The sequence below is a fragment of the Podarcis pityusensis genome (genome assembly GCF_964106645.2).
Source record: "Podarcis pityusensis genome assembly, chromosome: 11".
Lineage (NCBI taxonomy): Eukaryota > Metazoa > Chordata > Lepidosauria > Squamata > Lacertidae > Podarcis > Podarcis pityusensis.
Genome location: NC_138036.1, coordinates 1,058,005 through 1,084,181, shown reverse-complemented (window position 1 = coordinate 1,084,181; position 26,177 = coordinate 1,058,005). Strand labels below are relative to the sequence as shown.

Here is a 26,177-nt window from a genome sequence, read left to right as displayed (position 1 = left end):
ATGGATCCCCCGGCGGGTGTGGAGGAGCAGGCGCGCGCCTTGCAGCCCACCCTCCGCCTGCTGGTGGGCTTGCTCATCCCCTGCCTTCTTCTCCTCTTCCTCCTGAACCTCCTGCTCTTGCTGGGCTGGAGACCCACCTGCCGAAGGGTGGGGAGGCGGGAGCTCGGCCAGGCCCCCCCGGCTTCCCCCCGGCTCTTCCAGGTGGTCTCGGGCAGCGCTGTGCTGAGGCAGGATGGCAACGGCAGGGTCGTCCTGCAGCAGCTCCTGCAGCCAGCCGAGGGTCCCGGGGCCCCCCGTGCCTTCCCGCTCCCCTTGTCCGGCAGCAGGGGGGCGGCTGCATCCTCGGGGTCTCGGTCTAGGGGGGCGCCCAGGCCCCATCGCAGCAGCCAAGCTCCGCTGAGGGGCCACCCGGGGAATGGGGCGTCCCGGGGAACCGTTTCCTCCTCCAGTGACCAGGACAAGCATCCCATCTTGGTGCCCCCCAACACGCCCGAGAGTGGCTCAGGGACTGGGGTAAGTAAGCGGTTGAGATAATGGGGGGGGGGGGGGGCGAGTGGCAAACATTGCTTGGGGGCTGCTGCTCTTCCTCTCTCCCCGAGGAAGGTGTTTTATGCTGAGTCTTGACCATTTTATCTTTTGTAAACTGCTTGGAGAGTTTTTTCTTTTTTTAATTAAGTTTTACAAGTATTGTTTTACAAGTATTTTTGGACGCGCATGGCGCTGTGGGTTAAACCACAGAGCCTAGGACTTGCCGATCAGAAGTTTGGTGGTTTGAATCCCTGCCATGGGGTGAGCTCCCGTGGCTCGGTCCCTGCTCCTGCCAACCTAGCAGTTCGAAAGCACGTCAAAGTGCAAGTAGATAAACAGGTACCGCTCCGGCAGGAAGGTAAACGGCGTTTCCGTGCGCTGCTCTGGTTCGCCAGAAGCAGCTCAGTCCTGCTGGCCACATGACCTGGAAGCTGTACGCCGGTTCCCTCGGCCAATAAAGCACGATGAGCACCACAACCCCAGAGTCGGCCACGACTAGACCTAATGGTCAGGGGTTCCTTTACCTTTACCTTTTACAAGTATTATTTACATTCAAATACAATCAATTTTTATGCATACATAGGATCCACTGAATCCTTGGACTTCCTCCACCCCTCTGGGGGTTCCATTGTAAATCTTTATCTGCTGTATCTTATAATGTTACCCAAATTTTCTTCAAATTTCCAGTTTTAACCATAGAATTGTTACAAGTTTTATGACAATCCTGCTAACGTTTTTAAATATTTACAGTGTTCTTGAAGATAACCTATAATTTCCCCCCATTCTTTGTTAAATTTCTTATCTTCTTGGTTTCTGATCCTCCCGGTCAATTTTGCCATTTTGATTATCCATTCTTCTCTGGTTAGGAGTTTATCTTCCTTCCATCTCTGGGCAAAAAGCATCATCACAGCTGTCGTGGCATCCATGAATAGTCTTTTCTGCTCCTTTGGTATCTCTTCACCTATAATTCCTAATAAAAAAGCTTCTGGGTTTTTCACAAAAGTTACCTTAAACATTTTTTTCAACTCATTTTATATCATTTCCCAGAATTCTCTTGTTATCTTGCACATCCACCACATATGGTAGAAAGTGCCTTCTTTCTCTTTGCATTTCCAACATGTATTTGTAGCAGTTCTATACATTTTTGCTAACCTAGTAGGGGTTAAATACCGTGAAGAGTTTATTTCTTTTACAATTGAGGGCTGTGTAGATTTTAGGAAATGAATATAAACTGGGTCCATCTACAGCATTATTCCAGCAGCGCTCTCTCTCTCTCTCTCTCTCTCTCTCTCTCTCTCTCTCTCTCTCTCTTTTCCCTGCCTGGACATGCTGTTGAGATGCCCTGCATGAGAACTGTATGCTCTTCCAGGGAGCGATGCTCTTTCCCTTTAAAACAAAGCAAGATTCTAGCCGGGCAGCAGGGCTTTGCATCAGCACCTCCTTTCAGCAGAAGCTGGGGCAAAGCTCCACCAACCACATTGCCAGGAATGGGAGGAGATCTCCCCATCAGCCTAGCTTTTGGCAGAACGCCACCCCTCTCACCAACTTGGCAGGAGGTGGGGCATTCTGCAGAACTTTGCCACCAGTCCCTATCTGCCCCTAGAAGTTGGAGAGACCAGTGGTGGAGCTGAGTGGCAGAACAGGTGGACTGCTGCTTGAGGAGAGCCGTCTGAGGAGGCTGCCTCACCCAACATGTGAGTTGCCCCACGCTCAGACCACATGGCTCTCACCAGCCTCTCTTGAGTTCCTTTACCAATAATTTAGGACTTTCAACTCTGTAACGAAACCAAGTTTTACTGCCTGGAAACCCCCAACCCCCCTCCCCATGGAATGCTACATGGAAAAGCACATGAATCTGAGAGTTTGTAAGTAAACCATTTTTTAACTTCTCAAATGTGTAGTCTTTTTCTACGCTAGAGGAAGAGGGGAACTTTGGAAGGAACTTAGGGAATATTTCAAAGGTCTACTATAGGCTATTTCCATGCTTTTCTTTGCTGCATAATTTGTGGTTTTAAATCTCTGTTGGGGGTTCTCCCACCACAGAGTACTTGCCCCAAACCTGGATCTTGGCATCCAGTAATTCTCCTCTTATACCTGTTTTTCCCCCCTTGCCACTAACAGTTTCCCATTTCTAGAAGCTCATAGAGCTCTCCTCCAGCACTGGACTTGCCCTCTTGGAGTCTAGTGGCCTTGGTTGTGTAGGCTTTATGGCATAATGGTAACCATAGGGCAAGGCACAAAATGGACCCTCTGTCTTCTCCAGAGAAGATGGAGTCAGGCCTGGGTTTATCTAGCACAGTACTGTCTACACGGATGGCAGCTGCTCTCCAGGGTTTCAGACGAGGGTCTTTCTGCATGCAAGGCAGATTCCCTATCACTGAGCTGAACTCTTCATTTGGAATCACTCTGTTTGGTTTTCAGGGTATCCCAGATAGCACATTCAGCCGCTGCCACACCAGCACCCAGAACAAGGTTTGCCGCAGTAGCAGGTCAGCGTCTGCCACCCACCCACAAGCGGTGCCTTTTGAGCACGGCAGCAGCATCCGATGTGAGGACCAGAGGGCGCAGCTCAACTCTGCAAACTTCACAGCCTCTCAAGGACCAGGCCTGGACTCGGACTTTGGTGCCAGTGCTGGTGAGTGAGTGCCAACACCTCAGGCCTGGGAGTGGGGGCTGCTTTTTACAGACTGCCCAGTGGGGGTTAGATTCTGTTGTGTTCAGCCCTGGGCACCTTGGGTGAAAGAAGGTGGCTGGTGGTGAGCAGGAAAGGAATTTGAGGGGAGGATAAAACTCTCGTCCCAGGAGAGCCAGCTGCAGGAAATAGGGTGAATATTGCCCAGGGAAGGGCAAAGTTGTTCCCCCTCCAACAAAGACAGGGCAAGAAATAAGTACATAAGATGAGTTGCTGGATCAGGCCAGAGAAACCCCATGAGCTGAACCCAAACACAAGAGCCCTCTCCTCTCCTGTGGTCCCAGCAGCTGATATTCAGAGGCATCCTCTAGTCTGAGTTCAATGGACTGAGCTTGGGGTGACCCTGCTGCCGTGGGAATGTTGTGGATAGTAGGAGAGGATATACTGATTAAATATTATCCTTCCTCATTCATGCTAGTGAGCTAGTAGCAGAGCACATTCCCTTGTACATAGCAGGAAGCTAGCTGGTAGATTCGTTTGAATCGCTTGAGTTAAGCAATTCAGTCTGACTTGTCCAGATTGGATTGTTCCTGGTAAATTCCCCTTTATTCCCTCTTAAAACAACGACTCCTTGAAAAGCAATGATAAGAAGTTTACTTACATTCAGTTCACAGTATGATCCTGAAGGCAGGCTTTAGCTTTTAGCTGCACAAGAGAGTGTGAGTTTATCCCATATGGGGATTGAGCCCATGTGCTGCTGGCTGAGAGCCAGCAGACAGCAAAAGAACATCAAGAGAACAGTATCAAGAGAAGAAATGGCATCAAGAGCAACAAGAGAAAGATGGCTGCGTGCCTGGCCCTTTTATGGGGTCTCCCAGGGTCACGCTCATCTAACTGGTCACACGCAGAGGGAGGATGCGCCAGACAGGTGTGACAGGAAGTCCTCCTGGCTGGAGTAACATCCCCATGTGTCCACTCTGGGCAAACAGGAAATGCTGTACTTGACTGCTACAGTGGTATTACAGGTGCTGGGCAGGATGTTAAGCCTTGCAGCGCTGGTGCCATCACTTCCTTGAGCAGCTGACTGATGCCCAGTTTCCAATAGCTTCTTTTCCAGCTTTGGCGTTCCCAGTTGATTCAGCTCCCACGTCCCTCCCTCCCATGTCCTGTTCAATCCTCTTATTCTTCCTGGTCATCTTCCTCCCAGGCACCATTTTTTATTTCGAGATCAGTAGGCACAAACGGTCCTTGCCGGTGTGTAATGGCAGGATAAAATGCTTCAAGCCAGGCCCGTGGCCCTCTGCTGGGGCTGCCTTCCAGCATATTGGAAGACTTGGTTCCTGTCGAATAATGTTGGGCTCATGAAGCACACAGATCATCTCTTGCTGCTCTCCTTTCCATCAAGTGGATGCATACTGGGCATTTTTAGAAAACTTGCCCTGCTGCTCTTAAAGGAGAATTGGGGCTAGGTACCAGCACTCAACCCATTAAATATTTCTGGGTGGGGAGAGAGTTCAGGATAGGGAGATAGGGGCCCCCACCCCCTCCATTGTTTCCACCTCCAACATTCAATGGCTCAAAAGCACTCAACCATAACATGGAATGATTCACGGAATATGGCCAGCTTCCAGTTCCTGGAGTGTCTAAGTTTAGGCCCCTTTTCTTCCTCTCCCAGAATCAAAGCGAGAATTGCCCACATAAAGCAATTGGAAAATCCAGGAATTTGAGCAAAGCTGTGATTTGGCAGCATGATGTCATTTTCTCTCTTCAGAATTCTCCCCCCTCCCAAGCAGCAAAGACAGGCACTCGTCTCTTTGGCATTCAGTGTGAAACTGGAAGCGGGATCTGTTAGGTTCTTTTAGAGGACAATCCATCCCAGGCGACATTGTCCCCCCTCATTGCTAAGTCCTCATTGGCATGGCGGGGGGGGAGCACCCTGAAAGTTTTTCTGTTTTTTTTGTCCTGCAAACCTTGGGAGTCCCCCCCCCCCCCCAAAAGCCTGCGGATGCTTTTCTCCTGTGTAGGAATTGGCCTGTTTTGGCTACATAAGGACCCACGACAATTGGGGAACAAAGCAGCCATAATGGTAGCTAAATTAGCAGGGCTGCTGGCATGTTTGGCTAGTATTTGAGTGGCTTCTTCTCCCCTCCCACCTGTCTTTTGCAGGTGTCTCTGTGAGGATCTTGTCAGATTGCGAAGCAAGTCCAGGAACACCCCTGTTGGGTCGGCTGTTTGAGTGGGACTATTATGACCCCACCTACAAGAGAGAAGACCAGCTCAGTCGGCAGCTGCCTCCCATTCACAGCAAGCAATACTGGCTCTAGCCCAGGGCAGTGGCAGCGGGTGGGTTGTGGGCCAGTGGCTCTCATACACACACCCAGCCCTTTCCACAGAAATGCCTGCCCAAGTTTTTAACTTAATTTATTTTGTGTGTTTGTTTATTTATTTATTTATTTATTTATTGTGTATTTTATCTGTTAAGCACTGGCTGCTAAAAGAAAATTCTTGTCTTAATGTCAAATTCAGAATGAGATTTGCACATCTCCTTGATGCACACTTGATTTGCACTCTCCCTCAAAGCCCTGCATTTCTTTGCACAAACGCAGCCACAAATGCATGGCTGCCCACCCCATCAATTGCTAATCCCTTCACACAATCGGTTTAAGCAAAGGGACACTTGCGCTAGCATGGAAACAAAAAGGATTTAAGGGGAATTGGGGCACATTTTACAGGGAGGGTCCATCTGAGCAGGTCTTGGATGGCAGGAACTCTCAACAGGAATTGGTGGCAGGGACTTGCATTAAAGAGAACACAGATACTCCTGGCACTATTTTTTGCACAGGCCTGTCTTGTGGGTGGGAGGGAGAAAGGAAGCCCTCTGGGGAATCTGCCTCCCTCGCTGTATCATGTAGTACCAGACTTGTGTTCTATCAACTTGTGTTTTATTAAAGAAGATGCTGGAGCTTTTATTCTCTGCTCAGCTGCTTTTTGAAGAATCAAGGAATTGTAGAGTTGGAAGGGACCCCAAAGGGGCATCTAGTCCAATCCCCTGCAATGCGTGTAGGCAGGAGCGCCCCAGCATGTTACTCATTTTACCCAAAGGCTCTTGGTCTTACCTGGAAAGAGAGTGTTGAATGGGCCCCCCAGAGAAAGCACATTAATTCATCCATTAGAAAATCCTCAGTTAGCTTTTCTCTCCTGCCCCTGCCCACTTTTCGTTCACACACTAAGCTTTTGTAGCCTGGAAAAGAGCTTGAAAGTATCTGATGGAGTCTCTCAAGCAGGGGTGAGAAGCAAGACTTTGGGCAAGACTTTTGGAAAGCAGAGGGCTGTTCCTCCAGGCTGAGCAGCAGAAACTGGGATGCAGGTTAAGAGGAAAAACCGAAGCGTGCATCCTTATACATTAAGGGGGCAGTCCTTGACATTTCCTGCTGATTTCTAAGTGCTGAGGTTACAGAACAACCAAGTTGCCGTGGTCTAGAGAAGATCTGAAGTACGCCCCTCTCTTGCTGAAATGTGGTAGCTTCATTTAAGAACACCCTTGAGGCAGGTTCTGAGTAAATTTTATTAACATTATTTCTCTGTGCTTGAAATTTTGTTTTTGCTTGTTTTGGAACCATTGAGAATTGAGTTAGGTCAGCACAAATGAGGTAAAACAGGTGCTTGCTTGAGCCCTAATCCTACTCACAATAGATAAGATGTTCTAGCAGCCAGGTTTCCTGTGTAATTCCAGAAAACAAATGGCTCTTTCCTTTTGCTCTTGGGGAGAGCTTCCATGCAAACCACTAGCCCACAAGGCTAAAGATCTCCAACTTCAGTTTCCCTTTGAATAGCTCCTCGGTTCCATGGAGTGAAAAGGGGTGGAAGCGCAGGACAAAAATAGCATTGGCTGAGCCAATTAAGGGAGTGTTAACGGAAGATTCCCATATTCCTATAGCAACCAAAGTCCGGAAAAAAGATTGCTTATTTTCAAGAGTAAAAACCAGAGAAGGTGGCTTTTGAACCTGAACACTCTGAATGCAAAACTGGTAACTGGGTTGTTGAGAAAAACAAATAGATAATACTATTCTTTATCAAAGCTGGAAAAGAGGGGTCCCAAGAGCAGCAGTTCTTTTTCTGCCTTTAATTTGACTCTCAAATACAACCAGCTTCTCTCACAGCAGCTCAAAGTAAGTCATAGTGAGGTGTTACTTGGAATTGCTAAGGATTTCTATCCTGCTGATTTGATAAGCAACACAGCCAGTTCTCTACTCAGAAATGTCTGGCTTGATCACAGAAGCAAGACGTCTTTTGCCCAAGGTTCCAAATTGCAATTGTGCCCAATATCACAAAGAGGACACAGAGGTGAGAGCCACAAAACATGTCACAAGTCATCCTGAAGGAGAGGTTTATCAAATAGGTTAGTTTAGCTCTTTCATGTGATGTCCTGTAGTGCCCATCTGTAGGAACACTCATGGATGAGCCTCTATAAAAAAGCACACCCAAACACGTAAGTTATATATATATTTAAACTAAAGAGTGGCCTTGGTAGATCAGGCTTCAAGGGGTTCCCTCTAGCCTAGCATCCTGTTCTCACAGCAGCCAAGCAAATGTCCTAACTGGCATCTCACAAGTAGGAGACGAAGGCAACAACAGCTGTGCAAACGGCATTCAGAAGCATTTTGGTTCTGATATTGCAATTGTGTTTTGTTGCAAGTGGCAGAAAATTTCATTAACTCTGCCCTGTGTTAAAAAAGAGCAAATCTTTCAGTTTAACTGGATGCTCTCAGGTATTATATGAGGCTCCTCCTCACCCTAATCCCATTCCCCTATGACAGGCACATCCAACTCCCAAGAGACTGATTTATTCCCAGTACGTATAAAAAAAACTGGCAGTGATCTACACGTTGTCTTTGGAGGGAGGAGGAGCATGCATGGGGTGGGTAGATTGCCCAGAGTTCTTGAGCTTTTTTGTGGAGGATTGCCCAGAGTTCTTGAGCCCAGAGTTCTTCAGCTTTTAACTTTCGGTAAACTTTATTTAATCCCACGATCGATAAGGGTCCTGCAATCTACCAGGATCAGCCGGAGATCTACCAGTACATCGCGACCTACTGGTTGGACATGCCTGCCCTGAGATACACCTCCATCCTGTTGTTCCCAGCTTACTTTTCTTCTCAACTGAAAAGTCACAATAGTTGTAAGCTTTCCTGAGGGAGTTTCTTCTGCCTCTCGATCATTTTGGTCACCCTTTTATGCACATTTCCCAGATTTACAGTAACTTTTCTGAGATGTGGCAACCAGTACTGTGAACAGTGCATTCAAACCATGGATTTGTGTAGAGGAACTGATGCAAGTTTTAGTGTCACACCTTTTAGTCAGTAAGCCTGAGGGCAGGGACTCTTGTATTGGTAAACAAGTTTGGGAACCTCTTTTCAGCTGAAGAACAGGGTAAATAAATATATGCATTAACTGTATTAGCTCCCACGGTAACATTCAATGTACACACAGCTGTGTCCTGTCAGATGTGGATTTGGGAATGAAAAAGTCTATGTGCAAAGGTGTATCTAATCACTTTGAGAGGTAGCCTTACGCGAGTGCCATTTACAGCAGAAGTGGTTGGGAAAGGGGCAAAACAGGTACTTTTCATTCTATCTGCACAAGGTTACGTGGATCTGTATGCAATGTAATCTGCTCTGGTTCAAAATAACCAGCCCCCAAACCACCTCTAAAGTTAGCATGTGAACCAGAATCGAAAACTTCAGCTTTAAATGCTGATGAACTAGCCTAGAACTGCATCTAGCAGTTGCAGTGTTTCTGAGCACCGTGATGAGAGAGCGCTGGCATTTGGTGAAGAAAGAGAAATCCCTTCCATCCAGCCCAGGTCCCCACCAGATGCTAGCTCTTGGTGCAGACTTTTGACCAACTCTTCTTCCTACCCACAAGGCATGCTGATGCCTACTTCTGATGAGGCATCGTTAAGTTGAAGGGGGTGTCTCTAACATAATTCTAGCTTGTGGTGCCAACACAGAAGGATAAGTAAAAAGGGAAAGAACCTCTACTTCAACCCTTGGATTTCTTCAGAGAAAGAACCATTGTAAACACAAACAAAAAACAGAGCCATATTCCAAGAAGGACACAAGCAAACAGAGTTCCTGAAATTGTAATAATTGGTCTGGGGGTGGAATTCAGCCACCAAATGACAAAAACGGTGAACATGAAGATAATAAGAGGGCAGGCCCAACAGCTTATTAATTGCCAGCTGTTCCTGCTCCGAAATTGTGTTCTATGAAAGTGAGGCCCTTTTCTCAGTATTCCAACATTGAAAGGTTGTTTATGTGCAGATTGTTAGGATCATTTCATCACCAACTTTTGTTTTGTGGTTCTATGCCTTGTAGGGTACAATCCACTGGAAGCTTCTCCTATTCAAGCTCTCCCAGAACACGTTTAAGTTCTACACAGGTGGTCCTACTGATTCATGCCTCAAAAGTCAGCCACAGGGCCAGTATTATGGAAGTTAAGTGAAGTATGTTGGGTAAATGTGTTTTATTGTCTTTGTTCCCACAGAACTGAAGGAACGCCCTGCACTGATTATGCCCCAACAATTCAGCCCCTTCAAAAGCAAAGTTTCAAACCTCTTAAGAGTTAGTGCACCCGTTAAAGAGCTGTGAGCCAACAAGCCCCTGGTTCTCCCTCCATTCTCCCATCTATCCCATTTGCCGCTGAAGAGGTACCCACAACTCCAGCCCACCAAATCCCCACCACACACAACGAGGACAGGTATTGCATCTTTTACATCTGGCAAGTCCATCAGCTGGCAAAATCCTCGCTATCCCCCATCCTGGTACAACTGCTGTTTTAACCCAAACAGGTCCCTTTCTTAATCTGTCTCATCTGCCTTCCTTTGGTTTTACCCAAGAACTTTACCAAAGCCCTATAATATCTCTACCCATCCTCCCCGGACAACTTCCCCATCTCTTTCTAACAAGCAAGTAACACCACCACCAAGACCCCCTTGTCCCTTTATCGGACCACACCCACATTTTCCCCCTATGGCATGCTTGTAAGAACAACTGTTGGATTCATTTTAAACTGAGCCTGTTTGTGTGTCGTCTACAAAGTCCCTTTTTTGATCCAGTACCTTTATTTTTGCTTTATCTTTCTTTGTCAACTGTTGGGGTGCAAAATTCCAGGATGCACCCCGGTCTTAATGTCAAAAGATCCTTAGAACTGTCAGATTCCATGTGAAAACTGTAGGCTTGTGTGCAAACCACAGCGTTTGTAACACTACTAAGTCCTAATGGAGACCATAAACCCTGCAACCAAGAAGATGACACAAGCTGCAGAGATGAAGTTCATGGAGCAAATCCCGGTTGGGGCACAGAAAACCCTGACCTTCAGGGTGGCACTAACACCTCCCTCCCACACGTGAGCAAAGCCTTCAAGCACATCCCCTTCCTCTTGTGACCCTAAAGTACCACCTCTGCTTACAGAAACACTATTATCAGGCATGAGCTTCCACTCCTGGCAAACTTTAAATATTTTCTACTGAAAGAATCCCTGGAAGTCCTGTACAAACTGACTGTTAAAAGCACTAGGAGTCCTGCTGTCCTAAAACTGCACAGGCAGCCCGGATGGCCAAAGCAGCAGAAAAACGACCAACAGGAAGGAAGGAAGGAAGGAAGGAAGACCAATGCCAACTTGAACTTATGGGATTTTTTTTAATTTATTTTTGTGGGTTTTAAACTTTCAAACTTTTTGTTTTTACAGGCTATTGTACCCGTTGCTAAAGCTGCTGATTCTGCCATAAAACTAGAACAGAAATTTCCCAGAAGTGTAGTCAGTTCCTCAACTGCCCGCCCACCTGCCTCCCAACCAACATTGCATTTGCAGCAGCAGCAACAGACTCCTGCTGACAGAGTCTGGCACGCAGCTAAACGGGTCTGACCAAGGAATGAAGAAGCCAGGAGTCCACTGACCATTGGAATCGCCCTGTACAACACGGCCTGCTCTGCAGTTTGGTCCGCTCTGGCAGCACTTTAACCATAGAGGTCGTCATCGTTGTCTTCACTGTATACGTTCCCACCACCGGTGCCTCCGGTGCCCTGGCTGGGTCCAGCACCACCCTGGTTACCTGATGGGAATCTGCAAAGAACAGCCAGAGAAGAGCAGCTGTTGAATACCTTCCACGGAGCAGGAGGCCATCAAGGCTGCTTGGGGTAAGCCACAGCCACCTTCTTCCCCATGACCAGTTCTCCCTTCGCAGCTGTGGCTCGAAAGTCTCAAATTACCTGACCTGTCAAAGTGGCCCTCAACAGCTGGCCACTTCTGGGTCTGGCCCTCTGGCCAGATCCAGTTCCCCACCTTTGCTGTGACACAGAAATGCATGGCAGACGCCCTACCTCAAAGTGCCATCTCAGAGCCCTCTGGGTTTCTGGCTCTCTGGCCAAGCGTCAAGACATCACATGTCCTGTATGCTTCATCCCATTTTACACCTTGCTGTGGAAGGAGGAGCCACACAAATGGGTTCCCCCTCTGCTCAGTTCCATGCAGGCCCTTCACTCTGTCGTGAAGGCACAGAGCTACAAGGGACACCTCAGGATGACAGAGATCCTGGGTAGTAACAGGGAGGGGAGGGGATACGGCAGCAGTGCTGGGCTACAGAGGGAAGAGATCTACAAACAGATCCAGTCCCCTCTCACTAAACTCTAAGTACCAAGCAGCTTAAACCTGCACAACAGTCATGCCATTTTGGTAAAAAAATTAATAAAAATTAATTCACGGATTCACATAAACATACTCTTCCAAAAGCTGCAAATACCATCTTGATAAAGGGGGAGGGGGACCCAACACCTCGTACTGGGGAAACACAAGTAGCGATGGCAATCACTGCGTTCCTCGTCCCGTCTACTGGGAGCTGTAAGCTCTCATGGCAAGATAGGTTTTGGAATGTGGACAGCACTTTTCTGACAGAAGGTACTGTGCAAAGGCCCAGTAGGAAAAGCAGCTCTGTACACCACAGAACCACAAGTTGCACATTTTTGACACCAGCTGTGGTGGACCTCTTTTGGACCTCTCCAAAAACCCAGGGTCATAAATGAAGTCCCATGTAATATGAAGAGCTACTAAGAGGGAGGACACAAAGTCTATGCCAAGATGCTCTGCTCACCTGAAGCTACCAAAGCCGCGGCTCTGCTGAAGGGTCTGTGCAAACATCTCATATTTGCGGATATCGTTGTCGCTGACTGAGCGGCGGGCGAAGCGCATGGCCTCCTCAAAGTGATCACGCCGGATCTCAGGGACTGGGTCATCCTCCTCCACTTCCTAAACCGGCAAAGTCACAGTTAGGAGCACAAGGTGCCACCAACAGCCACAGTCAACCCCCCCTTCCCACCCCAAGAGTTAATATCCACCACAAGTCCAAAGACACTCACCATGGCAGAAGGGTTGGTCTGCCTCTCCCTCTCCCGCCTGATCTCGTTCTCAATCGACTCCCGGATGGCCAGCTTACAGGCCCGCTGGCAAATTTCAGTTAAATCGGCTCCTGAAAAGCCATTGGTCATCTTAGCCAGAAAATCCAGGTCCACGTCCTGAGGAAACACGGGAGGTCCCACATTAATTTATAAAGCCAACTTATCCCCTGCCCTTCCAATGCATTTCCATCATGCAGGGCAGTGCACCGCATAAAAAGAAATAAAACTGCGCAACAAAAAACAGGCGCAGCAGATAAAAACAAACATTTTAAAATGAGGTTTACTACATAAAACACAAATCAATTGCCAAGTAAGACAAATGTTTGTCAGAACAAAGTAACTTTAATCAGTTGTCAGGAAGGGTTGGACTAGATGACCCTTGGGTACCTCCCAACTCTTAAGATTCTATGAACTATGAGAAGGTGAATTTTTTAAAAAATGATATCCCACCCTTCACTCTAATGCAAATACTTTTTCTTTTCCCACCATGAAGAATTGGCAAGCAAATATTTCAATGCATCTTGATTAAAAACTGGAGGGGCGTCAGAAGGCTAAATAAAGTTGCGTCATGGTCCAAGTCATGACCTCTGATCTCTGCAGGACTCCTAAGTTCTCTGCAGACACAAAAAGTGACATTTATCTGTACCCCACCCCCCACAGCATTCCTGTCAGCCCAAAACCTGCCTTGGCAACAGGCGATTTCCTCAGGTTGGCCTTGAGAATGGCCACACGAGACTTCTCATCAGGCAGTGGGATGTAGATCAGCTGGTCCAGGCGCCCAGGGCGCAGGATGGCGGGATCAATGATGTCCGGCCGGTTAGTGGCGCCAATGATGAAAACGTTCTTTTTGGTTGACATGCCGTCCATTTCTGTTAGGATCTGGTTGATGACTCTGTCTGCGGCGCCGCCACCATCCCCTATGTTTCCACCACGGGCCTTTGCAATGGAGTCCAGCTCATCAAAGAACAGCACACAGGGAGCAGCTTGGCGGGCCTGCGTGGAGGAAGGATGCTCGGTCAGACCTCAAAACATGCAAGCGCTAGGAAACCAATTCACCAGACCTGGCATGGAAATGCCAGTGGGAAAATCCAGCAGGGAGAGCTGTACCTTGTCAAAGATCTCCCGCACGTTGGCCTCGGACTCTCCAAACCACATGGTGAGCAGTTCTGGACCCTTGATAGAGATGAAGTTGGCCTGGCATTCGTTGGCAATGGCTTTGGCCAGCAGGGTCTTTCCACAGCCAGGAGGCCCATAAAACAACACCCCTTTGGAGGGGGTCATGCCAAACTTAAGGAATTTGTCAGGATGCTCTACTGGATACTGTGGAAGGAAGAAGATCAGTATCAGCCCCACAAGGTTAAAGGGAAGGGAGGAGAGAACATCCTGAGCTCAGGGCCTCGCCACACTGTGTTGTTTGTGGCCGTGGAGCACTTGGAAAGGGCTCTGTAGTAGCAAGCAATGCTTCACTGAGCCACAGAGAGGCAGAGGTGCAACATCCGCTCAGAGTTGGACGTCTGTTCTTTCCTCGCACATGCTGCTGCTGCTACTTCTTATAGAATAGCCCGGGAGTATAAGCCGGCATCCCCTCACCTACTGGATGAGCACAAGCTGGTGACCCTGGTAAAGGCCTGGGGGTCGGCAGATTGAGGATTTTATGGCGTCATGGTCGTTAATCTCACCACAAACGCACAACCCAAAATTATATAACTGATGCTTACACTGGAGCAGCCATATGGTGCCAAACATAAATGACACACAAGTAATGCTGTGACTGAAAACAATCCAGCTTAAAAGCTCAGAGAAAGTGAGATCTTCTGTTCTGAAGTCAGCCACGAGAGCGCTACCCCCAGGATCCTAAAGGAACATCGCCAGCTGCGTTTATAAATGCAGAGAAAGTACATAAGCCACGTTCCTTGGCAAGTATGTGGCCCTAAACCTGCAGGTCTCATTACAGGGCTCTGAGTTTTGTAAAAAGACTTGGCAGGCATTAGAAACAGAACCATTCAAGCAAGATACACTTAAACAGCCAAGAGAACAGAGAAGGCTTATGTGACAGTGGGGCCTCCCTGTTCAGTAACTGGAAGGGTGTGCAAGAGCTATGTGCAGCCCTTAGTCAGGACTACCTCCTACACTTTTAACCGAGAAACAGTAGAAGTTCAAAGAACATCTGGTTATCCGGCTCTCCCCCCCCCATATCCCGCCAATGTAGCATCCATTTATATTTAAAGAACAATTTATATTTTCCTGTGCAAAAGAGTGACTGATAACCAATGCTGCTGCCCATGACTAGGCCCTCAGCTTGGTCTAAGGATGGTAACTGGGAGTCTGACATCAACAGCCTCACCTGTACAAGCTCCTGCAGTTCTCGCTTGACGTCTTCCAAGCCTCCAATGTCTTGCCAAGTAACTTGTGGCACTTCTACCACTGTCTCGCGCAGGGCTGAGGGGTTGCTCTGGCTCAGGGCCCACTGCAAGGAGAGGTGGAAAGAGGTGGTTCATTGACACATGCACAATTTGCCGGCATGATCCCCCACACCCACAGAGAGAAGACATGGACACATCCCCCTTACCCTGAAGTCATCCATGGTCACAGCCAACGAGTTCATCACTTCAGCATCAATGGTCTCATCCTCAAGGTCGATGAGATCCATCTTCTTCCGGATGGCCTGAAGAGCTGCCTCGGAGCACAAAGCAGCCAAGTCTGCACCCACATGGCCGTGGGTCTCATTAGCCACCTGAAGCAGGAGAAGAAGAAGCAGGAGTAAGCAGGTGCTCCAAGCGGCAGTTCCTTGAGGAAAAGGAACCCAGCTGCTCCAACCACTCAAGAAGACCCCAAAAATCGGTCCCTCAAAATGCTCTGAACCGCGGACTTCCTGTTTCCGGCGGTGGAAAATGGCTGATCCCACACAATCGGACTTCAGCCGTTCCGATAATTCAGGGCTGATATGGGGTTTGCAAAAAGATGTTTTTTTGATTACGAGCGAGAGAGAGGGCTAAATGGATGTCTGGCAGCCCCCCTCTAGGGCCCGGAGGGAGGACTGGGAAGATTCCAAAGGCCAATTGCTAACTGTCTGATATATGGCTGCATTGCAAACAGTCTGTTTAAGATAAATCAACAAGGAGGGTACAGAAGGAAATTTCTCTCTGTTTCTTTGATAACACCTGGACGGGAAAGATTAACGATCTGGGAGCTGCCAAAATAACAACTCTCAAAGAGCTGGACAGAACTTTGAAATTGGATGCAATTAAATGAAGCGGTGCGATGAAAAAACAGCTGAAGGAGTACAATATACGGACAAATCTGCACTCCATAGAAAAAAAAAGTATCGGTTTTCTGACATGAATGAGGATCGTAGAACCAGAGTCAAAATGTGGAAGGGAAAAATCGGATATGGAATTATGAATAACATTGAGGATGATGAGAGGCAGGACTATGATGTTGAATGCACTTCGAAATTCAGACCATGGGAAGTCAAAACAAAATTATTACAATTTGGAAGACAATTGGACCTTTTTTATTTTAGTTTTTTATTTTTATTGGATCTGATTTGATATGTTAATTGGATGTTTTTATTGGAAAATTAATAAACGCTTTAAAAAAAAAGAAAGAAAGAAGAAGACCCCAAAAATCATGACGCTTGTGAGCCTTATCACATAGGGGCAAGAAAAGAAACCAACGAACCTGTTCCAGATCAACATCATCAGCCAGCTTCATGTTCTTGGTGTGAATCTGCAAGATCTCCAGGCGGCCAGTAGCATCAGGAATGCCAATGTCCACCTCCCTATCAAAGCGACCTGCGGGGCACCAAAATCAACACTGACATTTGCTTCTGTACTTACGTCACTCCCCCATGCACAAAGGCCACCAAGGCCAAGCCCACATGCCGCAGAACAGCAAAATGGGAGCACTGGGTGTTAAAAAGACCTCAGGGAAACACAACAGTTAATGGACATTCCCCACAAGGTAACAAGATGATGTTTAACAAGTGAAGAAGCTTTATCTCAGCAGTGTGCTTTCAGGCTGTGTTTGTACGATTATTGACTTGAAAAGAAACTCTATTCAATTTCAGAGAATATGTGTTTTAAGACCAAGGTAAGAAAAGAGGTCTCTTTCAGTAAAAAAGAAAGAAAAAGGAAGTTATTTGATCCAACTTGTTAAATTAGCTGCCATTAACACAGACACCCTTTCCCAAACATAATTATATACATTTTAAAGAGAAGGTTAATGGGGTCAGTGTTACTTATCCTGCCTTCCACATTCTCTCATATTTATCAGAGGAAGGGTGGTTTTGTTTTTGTTTTTTAAAGAGTCAAGTTTAGCCTTCCTTAATATGCTGTTTTTCTACATAGCAGCATTCACACATGAAAATCTCCAGGTGCAGCTGGAAGTGGTACAATCCAGGAAATGGTTTTTTAAATTCATTTCTGCTGCATATACGAACTAGGCAATCAGCTCTCTGCTATCAAGCAATGTCTGTTTGAAAGGTGCCCACCAAGAAGCGTGCACTCTCTCTCTGTTGGTTAGAGCATGGTACTGATAACACCAAGGTTGCAGGTTCAATCCCATACGGGACAGCTGCATATTCCTGCATTGCAGGGGGTTGGACTAGATAACCCTCAGGGTCCCTTCCAACTTGACAATGCTACACTGCTACGACTCCTCTCCTGCCACCACGTCTGTACCCTCACTATCATGTGAAAGTCTAAGCAAAGGTGCACTGTGATTTGTACATATACAGTACACAGCTTTCTGTTTTTAAGTGGCACTGGGAGTTTACAAGCTGAGCAAACCTGAAATTTCTCCCAGGGGCTAAAAATACTAATAAAGGAGACTGCACTGCATCCATGCTTTGTGCAGGTCTGCTCTAGTACTTAAGTTACCCACAGACTATTGCAAGTATTGAGCCAACATCTATCACACTGTAACACCCTCACAACAGAACAAGCCTAGTTACCAAATCGCCGGAGTGCTGGATCAATGCTGTTGGGTCTGTTGGTAGCAGCCATTACAATCACATGCGCTCGCTGCTTCAGGCCATCCATAAGTGTAAGCAACTGAGACACAATGCGCCGTTCTACTTCGCCATGTGTCTGTGGAGAGAACAGCCAATAGTGTGAAGATCTGCTAGGAAAGCGCCCGATCCCAAGGCACAAGTCGGGGTACAGCTTCACCACAAGCCACCCTTTCCCCTGGCCCCCAAAAATCAAGCTTAAAAACCAAGCAGTAAGATAATCCAGCCCAAGTAGTAATTCTAGGGCAAACATGGGATCAAATGCAGACTTCAGTTCAGGACCTACGAGATGCATAACGCAAACTGGAGGAAAATGCTGGCAACCCAACACCAACTCCTTTCTGTTGCAAGCTGCCCAAAGTGGCTGGGAAAACCAGTCAGATGGGAAGGGAACAAGTAATAAATTACTACTGCTGCTACTACTACTACTACTACTGTGGCAAGAACTCCTATCATCACCATCAACATCCAGAATGGGTAGGTGTGCTGCCTAGCCCTCCTCTCAGAAGGTCAGTTTACAAAGCAGAAAACCTAACTAGGCCTAGCAATGAAGTGTAGCTCCTCTGCCATGCAACTCATAAGAACGCTAAGCTTCCTTACAATACCTGATTGCAGGAGACAGAACATTCGGAGAGCTTAAGTCCAGACTGAGGGCCTTCAACATGCCTTGGGACAGCCAAGCGCCACCTGCACCCCAGCCTATCACTCACCACTTGCTCAAGAATCCCTTCTCAAAGTGCTGTAGCCATAGAACTGAGCTCCATCAACGGATTGGCAGAAGACTCACCTTCTCTCTTTTTGGAGCAATGGCATCCAGCTCATCAATGAAGATGATTGCCGGAGCATTCTTCTCCGCTTCCTCAAAGGCCTTCCGCAGGTTGCTCTCCGACTCACCCGCCAACTTGCTCATAATCTCAGGCCCTGTGGGAAAATGGCAGTATGTTACTTAAAGAGGAAGAAGGTGACAGCAGTCGCAAATGACAAACCCAAGTCACAGTCCTGTTTAAAGCAGCACTGCTGGTAGGAACCTGAGAAGAGGAAAACCAAAGAGACCCCAGCTTCATCTCATCTATCAGGCAAGAGACCCCATCTTTTCTACATACAGCGGACTTTAGCTTTGGCCTCAGAAATTAGCTAGAAGCAAGCAAGCTATATTAGTTTTGGCCTTCCCGGTAACATTTTAACCCAGCTTGAATGGGGAAGAGCCAAAACTTTTGATTTGTCTGTTACTTTTTCACCCTCCTGACTAATCTCCCGTAAGCACTACATTGCGGTGGTCAGCAAAAGCTTTCAGAAGGCTGCTGGCACCGAACTCCCCTATCTCGTGACCATGTCCTTTTCTCTTCCCTAAAAATAGTACTGACCACTGTTCGACACTCCCATTGTTCTAGGTGCATTTTGCAACAGGGAATTTCATTAGTGCGAGCAGTTTCTGAGCTGTGGGTGCAATACTGGGCCTACGATTTCAGATTTAAACTGCAGAATGGAAGGAAAGGACCTTTTTCTGCCTCCCCACTGCCAGCTACTCTCTGAAGACTGGAGAAGACCCTATTAAGAATATTAGGGGGGTGGGAAGGGGAAGGGCTAGACCATGTGAAAAATGAACATAGTACCTTAGCTGCAGTTCATTCATTTTCAGCTTTGTATTCTTGTTAAAAAAAAGGGCGCCTAGACATTCTGTTGTCGTGCCCTAATCTTGGTTTAAGGTGCCCTTTAGCTCCTAGCTTCCATATATCAGTTTCTAACCGTGGTACTGACCACGTTAATAATCAGCAGAACAAGCTAGAGAAATCCCCAAACATGCCATCAACCCCTTAGCCAGGTGACCAAGTTGGAACCAACGCATTTGAAATGTATAAATCTGTGTGATCCTTGCCGTGTAACCTTTGTACATGATTTGGAACTGGATTTCCGCTGTATCTTCTGACTGCAGTCTGAGCAAACCTTTTCTTTTTCCACCTGTGGTGTGATATTATTTGGCTCGTCACCCCAGTTGGACTGTTTGTCCATAACACTGTCCACGTAGCACTCAAACTCCTTTCCAACCCAACACCTGAGCCGATCAACAGTGGCAGCCCCAAACTTCCAGTCTGGGAACTACTCCATCTGCTCCGTATCCTGGCTTTCCATTTCTCCTCTCTGCCTTTCAATGACTCCATTAACATGCAACTACGGCTTAGTGTGAATGTGCAAGAATGTAGGTTCCTGGAGGGAAGATCATGGCTGCTTAGCTCCTCTCCCAGTCATGCTGCTGGTGCCGCCCTGCTGTGAGCTAAGCCATGGATTGGATTGGCATGTCCTGTAAACCTAAGCTCACAGTTTGTCTCACTCCAGACATGCCACAAGCTGTAACCAAGGTCTATTCTCCTTTCACTGCTTGTGGTTTGTCTGAAACAAGACAACATGATAAGCCAAGCCATGGTTCAACTCACAAAAATGCAGCAGCAGACCAGAGGGACAAAGCGGCTGCCATCTCCTCTCCGGGAGCCTGCACACACATGCCAAGTCATGGATTGGCTGAAGGTTGTGTGTGAACTGAGCCAATGAACCTCTGCAGACTGATGTAGCTATTTTCGATTCAAAAACAGAGAGTACAGTGGTACCTCGGGTTAAGTACTTAATTCGTTCTGGAGGTCCATACTTAACCTGAAGCTGTTCTTAAACTGAAGACCACTTTAGCTAATGGGGCCTCTTGCTGCCGCCGGAGCACGATTTCTGTTTTCATCCTGAAGCAAAGTTCTTAACCTGAAGCACTATTTCTGGTTTAGCAGAGTCTGTAACCTGAAGCGTCTGCAACCCGAGGTACCACTGTAGACTCACCACTTTCTATTCACCTGAAATTGACCTGCATAGATCAAAGTACTTCCTTTAGGCTCCTCAAGGGGCAAGTGAGGTTTCCAAGGAGACAGGTTCTCTATTGACAACTGAGTTTGGCAAAGCCTTTCATAAACACCCAGCACCCAAGGGAAGAATAAGGATCCTCCCCTGAAGCAAGGCTGAGTTGAGATCTTATAACTGAAAATGGGCAGCTGTTTCCAAGAGTTTAGTACTACGTTCTCTGTTAAAGTGGTGCATTTTGATATATTGTTATATTTTATTTGCTGCCTACATTGTAATTTTGAGCTGTTGCCCTACATTGCATTGATAACATTTGCTATTTATTTAGGTTATTTTGAGGTCACCTAATAACTGAAGAGTCTGTGTCAGTTCCTAGACTGAGAAGCATGTGCTCAATGCAGTGCTCTTCTGGCCTTCATCCAGGATTTTACAGAACTCCCTTTGGTACTAATATCAAAAGGTGGAGAGAAGCAGCTCTATAGAAGGAGAGCACAGCAGGGGGGCTCTGCTCCCCTGCTCATGGGCAACCACCATGATGATCCAGGAGGAAAGGGAGCTGCGCATCACTGCAAGCTGGCTAGGAAGCACAAGTATACCAAAAAGTGCCCAAAGTCACCTGGCAGCAATACACAATATGATGCAATCTCATCCAACAGAGAAAGAAGATACTGAAACTGAGATGTAATTTTAGCAAGGAATCCTCCATACCGAAAATTTAACTCTTGTGAAAGGTCTTGTCCACAAGGAAAGACATTTTAAAAACAGGCTCTACTTGAAAGGCTCACTTGTTCTCCTCCTCACTGCCTTTTGCTCAGTATCAAGCTAGCCATACAGCTGAAGGAGTCAACGTGAGCATGACCCCAGCAACTCAGACATAGTGACTTCCATGCACTTTATGGGGGGCTTCCCTTGCACCTGATCCAGAAGCTGTAGTTAGTTTGGAAATCTGCAGCACAGCTGCTGATAGGAGTAAGACCCTGCTGGCATATAATATCTCTGCTCAGAGATCGGCTCAGAGATTGGTTACCAATCTGCTACAAGAACAAGTGCAAGGCATAGAGCCCGGAACAGTTTTGGGACCAGTTTACTTGCAGGATTACCTTACCCTAGAAAAGCCCACTCAACCGCTTCACTCTGTGGAACTGTCACTGTCATCAATGCCGCATCACTCATTCCACAGTTGCAAGTAAACGGAACATTTTAGCGTGGCAGCATCTAGCCTTTGCAACTCCCTGCTTATGGACCAGGGGGATTATTGCATTGTCTTTGTTTTCATTTTTATTATGTATTATGTGTTTTTTATATTGTGATTTTATGTTGTGAACCACCCTCAGATCTGTGGGTATAAAGACCATATAAAATTTATAATAATAATAATAATAATAATAATAATAATGTGGGTGCCTTCACTAGACTTTTCCAAAACTGCCTTCACTACACTTTTCCAAAACCTATCCAGGCATGCAGAAGCTACATGTGCTTTAATCCGTTTTAGCTTACTGTTTATTTTTATTAAATACCCATTTTAAATGTCTTTTATTGATAATTTTAATGGGGGTTTTTGTAAACCAATTTGAGGCTTTAACAAACACTATATAAACTTGGATAAATAAAACAAAAACCATGAAGCTGCTCCCAGGCACTCACCGTTGATGAGGAAGAAGAAAGCTCCAGTCTCATTAGCCACTGCTCGGGCAATCAAGGTCTTCCCAGTACCCGGTGGACCATACAGCAGGATTCCACGGGGAGGCTAGAGAAAGGCAGGTACGTTGCTTAGCATTTGAGGGTTAAATCCAAATTCTGGTAAAGACCTGTAGTGCTATCCAGAAAGTATCTGTGCAGTCTGGGATCAACCAGTACCATACATCGCCAGCTTGGCCCTAGGACTGTGGGTGCCTTGGGCCGTGCACGCCTGACATTGGCACGCCCGCCGGAGTGTGCACATGACGTCACATGTGCACATCAGCAAGCGTGCTCATGTAAGACCACATGCCTCCCGGCACAAACATCTGTGGCCAGTCCTGTCATGGGGAATGTTGTGGGGCCTGGAACACCCACAGCCCTACACACTCAGCACCTATGTACACCACAGAGGACTAAGCAAGGAAGGGCTAGTTTGCACCATCCTGGTCTGTGCCTGGTCTGCTCTCCCAGTCAGCAAGAGTGTGTGGGTTTTCACTGCAGCACTCTGTTTGACCTGCATGGTTATCTGCCTGCAGGTAAGTGTGTCTGTGCTGACTGTAGCATGGGACACTGCTTGATTGCTGGCTGGGTGAATACAGGCAGGGGTGTGGTAAAGGACCTGCCAAGGGTGGCAGGGGATGATGCCAAAGGGATTCACCACCACTTCAGGAGTCACAGAGACAGGTTCCGGTCAGCGCCATTAGCGAACTTCCGGTCCGCGCCATTAGCGAACGGAGGATTCCCTTTGTTTCGGAGGGAATCGGCTCCGCGAAAATCGGGTCCTGAGCACTGCGGCGGAGCGGGGACCCTCAGAAATCGCAGGCGGTGAAGCCTGCGAACGTGGAGACTCGGCGGGCACCCTTCAGCGCCCCCCCAACTCGCGAGGAAGCCTTTTTTTGAGGCTTCGGAGCGGAACGGGGGAGAGGCGGGGTGCTGTGAGTTGACTGCTGCTTTCACGGAGCGAAGCCGTGTTGCCGTTGCTAGAGAGCACTGATTTCTTTCCTGGAACATTCGGATCAGAGGACTACTCGTGAGTAGAGGGGGATTGGATTTAAAAGATTGCGAATTGGATTTAATTTAAAAGGAAAAAAGACTGATTGAATTGGAAACGAAATAAGGACTGAATTCGCCACCGCGGCGGGAGGTATATCCAGGAAGTCCGCTTCCCGTCTTGTAGATAGTGTAAAGCATAGAGACTTTGAGCTAAAACGTTGAAATTTAACTTGAAAAGAGCTGTTTTCCGACCTGAGAACTCTTTCTGAATCTACCCTTCTGAAAGCAGGCAAGGAAGGGGTTTGCTTTTGGACTGTGTAAGGTTGTTTAAAGAAAGGGGGAATAATCTGCCAGTGAGACGTCTCAGCTGTCAAAAGCTGTCAAAAGAGATCTGCTGAAAGTAAGGTGGATACATTGTGGCCAGCTTCGTTGGAAAAATAACGGGAAGGCAACTTATTTGTAACTGTTTCTTTTTCTCTGAATACAGTTTGGTTTTTTTAGCTACTTTAAAAGGGAAAGTGACTGCTTTGGACTGTTGTAACAGTGTCCACCTAGAGGGACTTTCTGAAATTGCAATAAGGGAATTTTCCACTGGTAAACAGGAACAGCACATCTGAGAGTGACCTTGGCTCTTACATTGTTATGGCAGATGGCAGAGAGAAATTAGACGCGTCAGTTTTGAGGTCTGGGAAAGCCTGGGGGCATCGAAGGCAATCATCTGCTGGGTTGCCTACGACAGCAACACAAGCTAAGTCCAGTGGAATGGCAGAAGAAGTTCTAGCCAGTGCTCTGGCCAGGATTAATGAAACTTTATTACAACTTAGTACAAAGGTTGATGAGACAAATAAAAAGGTTGAAGAAACGAATAAGAAAGTTGATACTGCAAATAAAAAAATTGATTTAAATACAGAAACATTAGACAATTTGGGGAAAAAGGTGAACAGTAATACAGAATCTATTCAGAAACTATTGCAGGAGTCGAAGTCGACACAGGAAAAAACTGCTGCTGTGGAATTTAAAGTAGAGCAGCTGGAAACTGAGAAGGTACCTGGCTTACAGAAGGAAATTGCAGATCACAAGTTGACGCTGTCTATGATTGAACTGAGAGAGAAACAGACCAATCTAAGAATCAGAGCTATTCCTGAGCTGGAGACGGGCACCTTGATAGATTTTTTGACACAAGAATTTGCAGAATTTTGGAAATCGGATTTGAAACAAGAAGATTTTAAGATTGTGAGGGCCTTCAGACTGGGAAAAGGAGGAAAAAAAGATTAAAATAAGGGATTGTTTGATTACCCTCCGATCTAAAGAAGAGAAAGATAAAATTTTGGGCTTGCATTACGAGAAACCTTTGATAATTCTGCAATCAAAAGTGGAAATCTTTAAAGACATACCGAAACATCTTTTGGATTTAAGACAAGACTTTGGAGACTTGGTGGCCCTGTTGAGAAAAAGTAAGATCATTTTTAGGTGGGAATTCCCTCAAGGCCTATCTTTTAGTTTTAAAGGAAGAAAGATAAAGATAAGATCAGTGGAGGAAAAAAATAAGTTCCTGAGCACATACGAAGAAGATCTACAGAAAGGATTGGGAAAAGAGCCTGCCGCACTGGACAAGAGTCTACAAAAAAAAGGGAAATCAACGCCACCGACAGATATAGATAAACTTTTGGGGGCTGTTGGGGGAGAAGGAGAGTAAGTACAATATGACACTGCAAGTATTAAGCTGGAACATTAATGGTTTGAACTCCCGGGAAAAAAGGGGGAGAGTATTTCATATATTAAAAAAAGAACATTTGGACTTGATTTGTTTACAAGAAACGCATGTGACAAGGCTACATCGGAAAATTTTGATTAACAAAAGATTAGGAGAAGAATTTATCTCATCAGACAATGTGAAAAAAAGAGGAGTAGTGCTCTATGCAAAGGAAAGCCTGTCACCAAAATTTTTATTTAAAGATGACCAAGGAAGATTTATTGCAATTGAAATTCAGCTGCATGGTCAGAAGTTTTTGACATTAGGTATTTATGCGCCAAATGAGGGAAAATCAGAATTTTTCAAAAAACTGCATGAAATCCTATTGGACTATCTGGATTACAATATAATTTTGATGGGAGATATGAATGGAGTAGTGTCTACAAACATGGATAAAGCCCAAAGACAAACGGTGACGAAAGATGGCAGACTACCAAAGACATTTTTTGAAATGACTGACAATATGGACCTTGTAGATATTTGGAGAACAAAGAACCCCTTGGAAAGAGAAGGAACCTTCTTCTCTGAAGCTAAAATGACATGGACAAGAACAGACCAAATTTGGATAACTAGGGGACTGGCCCCAAAGATAAAAAAAGCGGTAATTTGTCCTAAAATTTGCTCTGATCACAACCCAGTAAAGATGGAAATGACATTAACGCCAATTGGAGCTTTTAGATGGAGGATTAATGACTCCTTGCTTAGGAATGAGGAAATTATCAAAAAGGCCCAGAAAAACTTGAGAGACTACTTCGAGATAAACATGAACACTACGACCGAGAAAAGAGTGATTTGGGATGCAAGCAAAGCAGTTATGAGAGGGTTCCTAATACAACAAAATGCAATCAGGAAAAGATTCCAAAATGAGAAGAGGGAAAAAATCTTGGAGAAAATAAAGGACGGAGAAAAGAGACTGAGGATAAAACCGAATTCACAGGAGATTTTAAAAGAGATAAAGTTATATCAAGTACAATATATGAAACTGACGAATCAGGAAATAGAATGGAAGATCAAACAGATGAGACAAAGGACATTTGAATCAGCGAATAAGTGTGGGAAATTGCTGGCATGGCAAATGAAAAAAAGACAAAAGCTTAACACTATTACGAACTTGGTGGTAGAAGGAAAGAGTATACAGAACCCGGTGGAGATTAGAAAGTGTTTTCAGAAGTATTTTAAACAGTTATACACGCAGGAGACTCAGAAAGAAATAGACATTGATCGGTTTTTGAGAACAAATGGATTACAAAAAATCTCTCAAGAAAGTAAATCGATGCTAAACTCTATAAT

At 46.2% G+C, this 26,177-nt stretch overlaps 2 protein-coding genes across 2 annotated transcripts in view; one reads left to right on the top strand and one right to left on the bottom strand.

The window, feature by feature from the left end:
- Positions 1-5,580, top strand: LOC308457899 (protein huluwa-like; the record flags this gene model as incomplete). The annotated part of the gene is made up of 3 exons (XM_080972120.1): positions 1-513; positions 2,950-3,163; positions 5,327-5,580. The coding sequence occupies 3 exons, from the start codon at positions 1-3 to the stop codon at positions 5,482-5,484; spliced, it is 885 nt and encodes a 294-aa protein (XP_080828246.1). The 3' UTR covers positions 5,485-5,580.
- Positions 5,581-10,837: 5,257 nt separating this feature from the next.
- Positions 10,838-26,177, bottom strand: part of VCP (valosin containing protein) — a 28,216-nt gene continuing 12,876 nt past the window's right edge. Inside the window, exons 7-17 of the mRNA XM_080973758.1 lie at positions 22,106-22,208; positions 18,408-18,541; positions 17,564-17,699; positions 16,291-16,403; positions 15,179-15,343; positions 14,954-15,076; positions 13,717-13,929; positions 13,294-13,602; positions 12,571-12,726; positions 12,306-12,460; positions 10,838-11,281 (exon numbers count right to left, since the gene is read on the bottom strand). Of these exons, the coding sequence (XP_080829884.1) occupies positions 11,176-11,281; positions 12,306-12,460; positions 12,571-12,726; positions 13,294-13,602; positions 13,717-13,929; positions 14,954-15,076; positions 15,179-15,343; positions 16,291-16,403; positions 17,564-17,699; positions 18,408-18,541; positions 22,106-22,208 (1,713 nt within the window). The 3' untranslated portion in view covers positions 10,838-11,175. The remainder of the gene's footprint in view (positions 11,282-12,305; positions 12,461-12,570; positions 12,727-13,293; positions 13,603-13,716; positions 13,930-14,953; positions 15,077-15,178; positions 15,344-16,290; positions 16,404-17,563; positions 17,700-18,407; positions 18,542-22,105; positions 22,209-26,177) is intronic.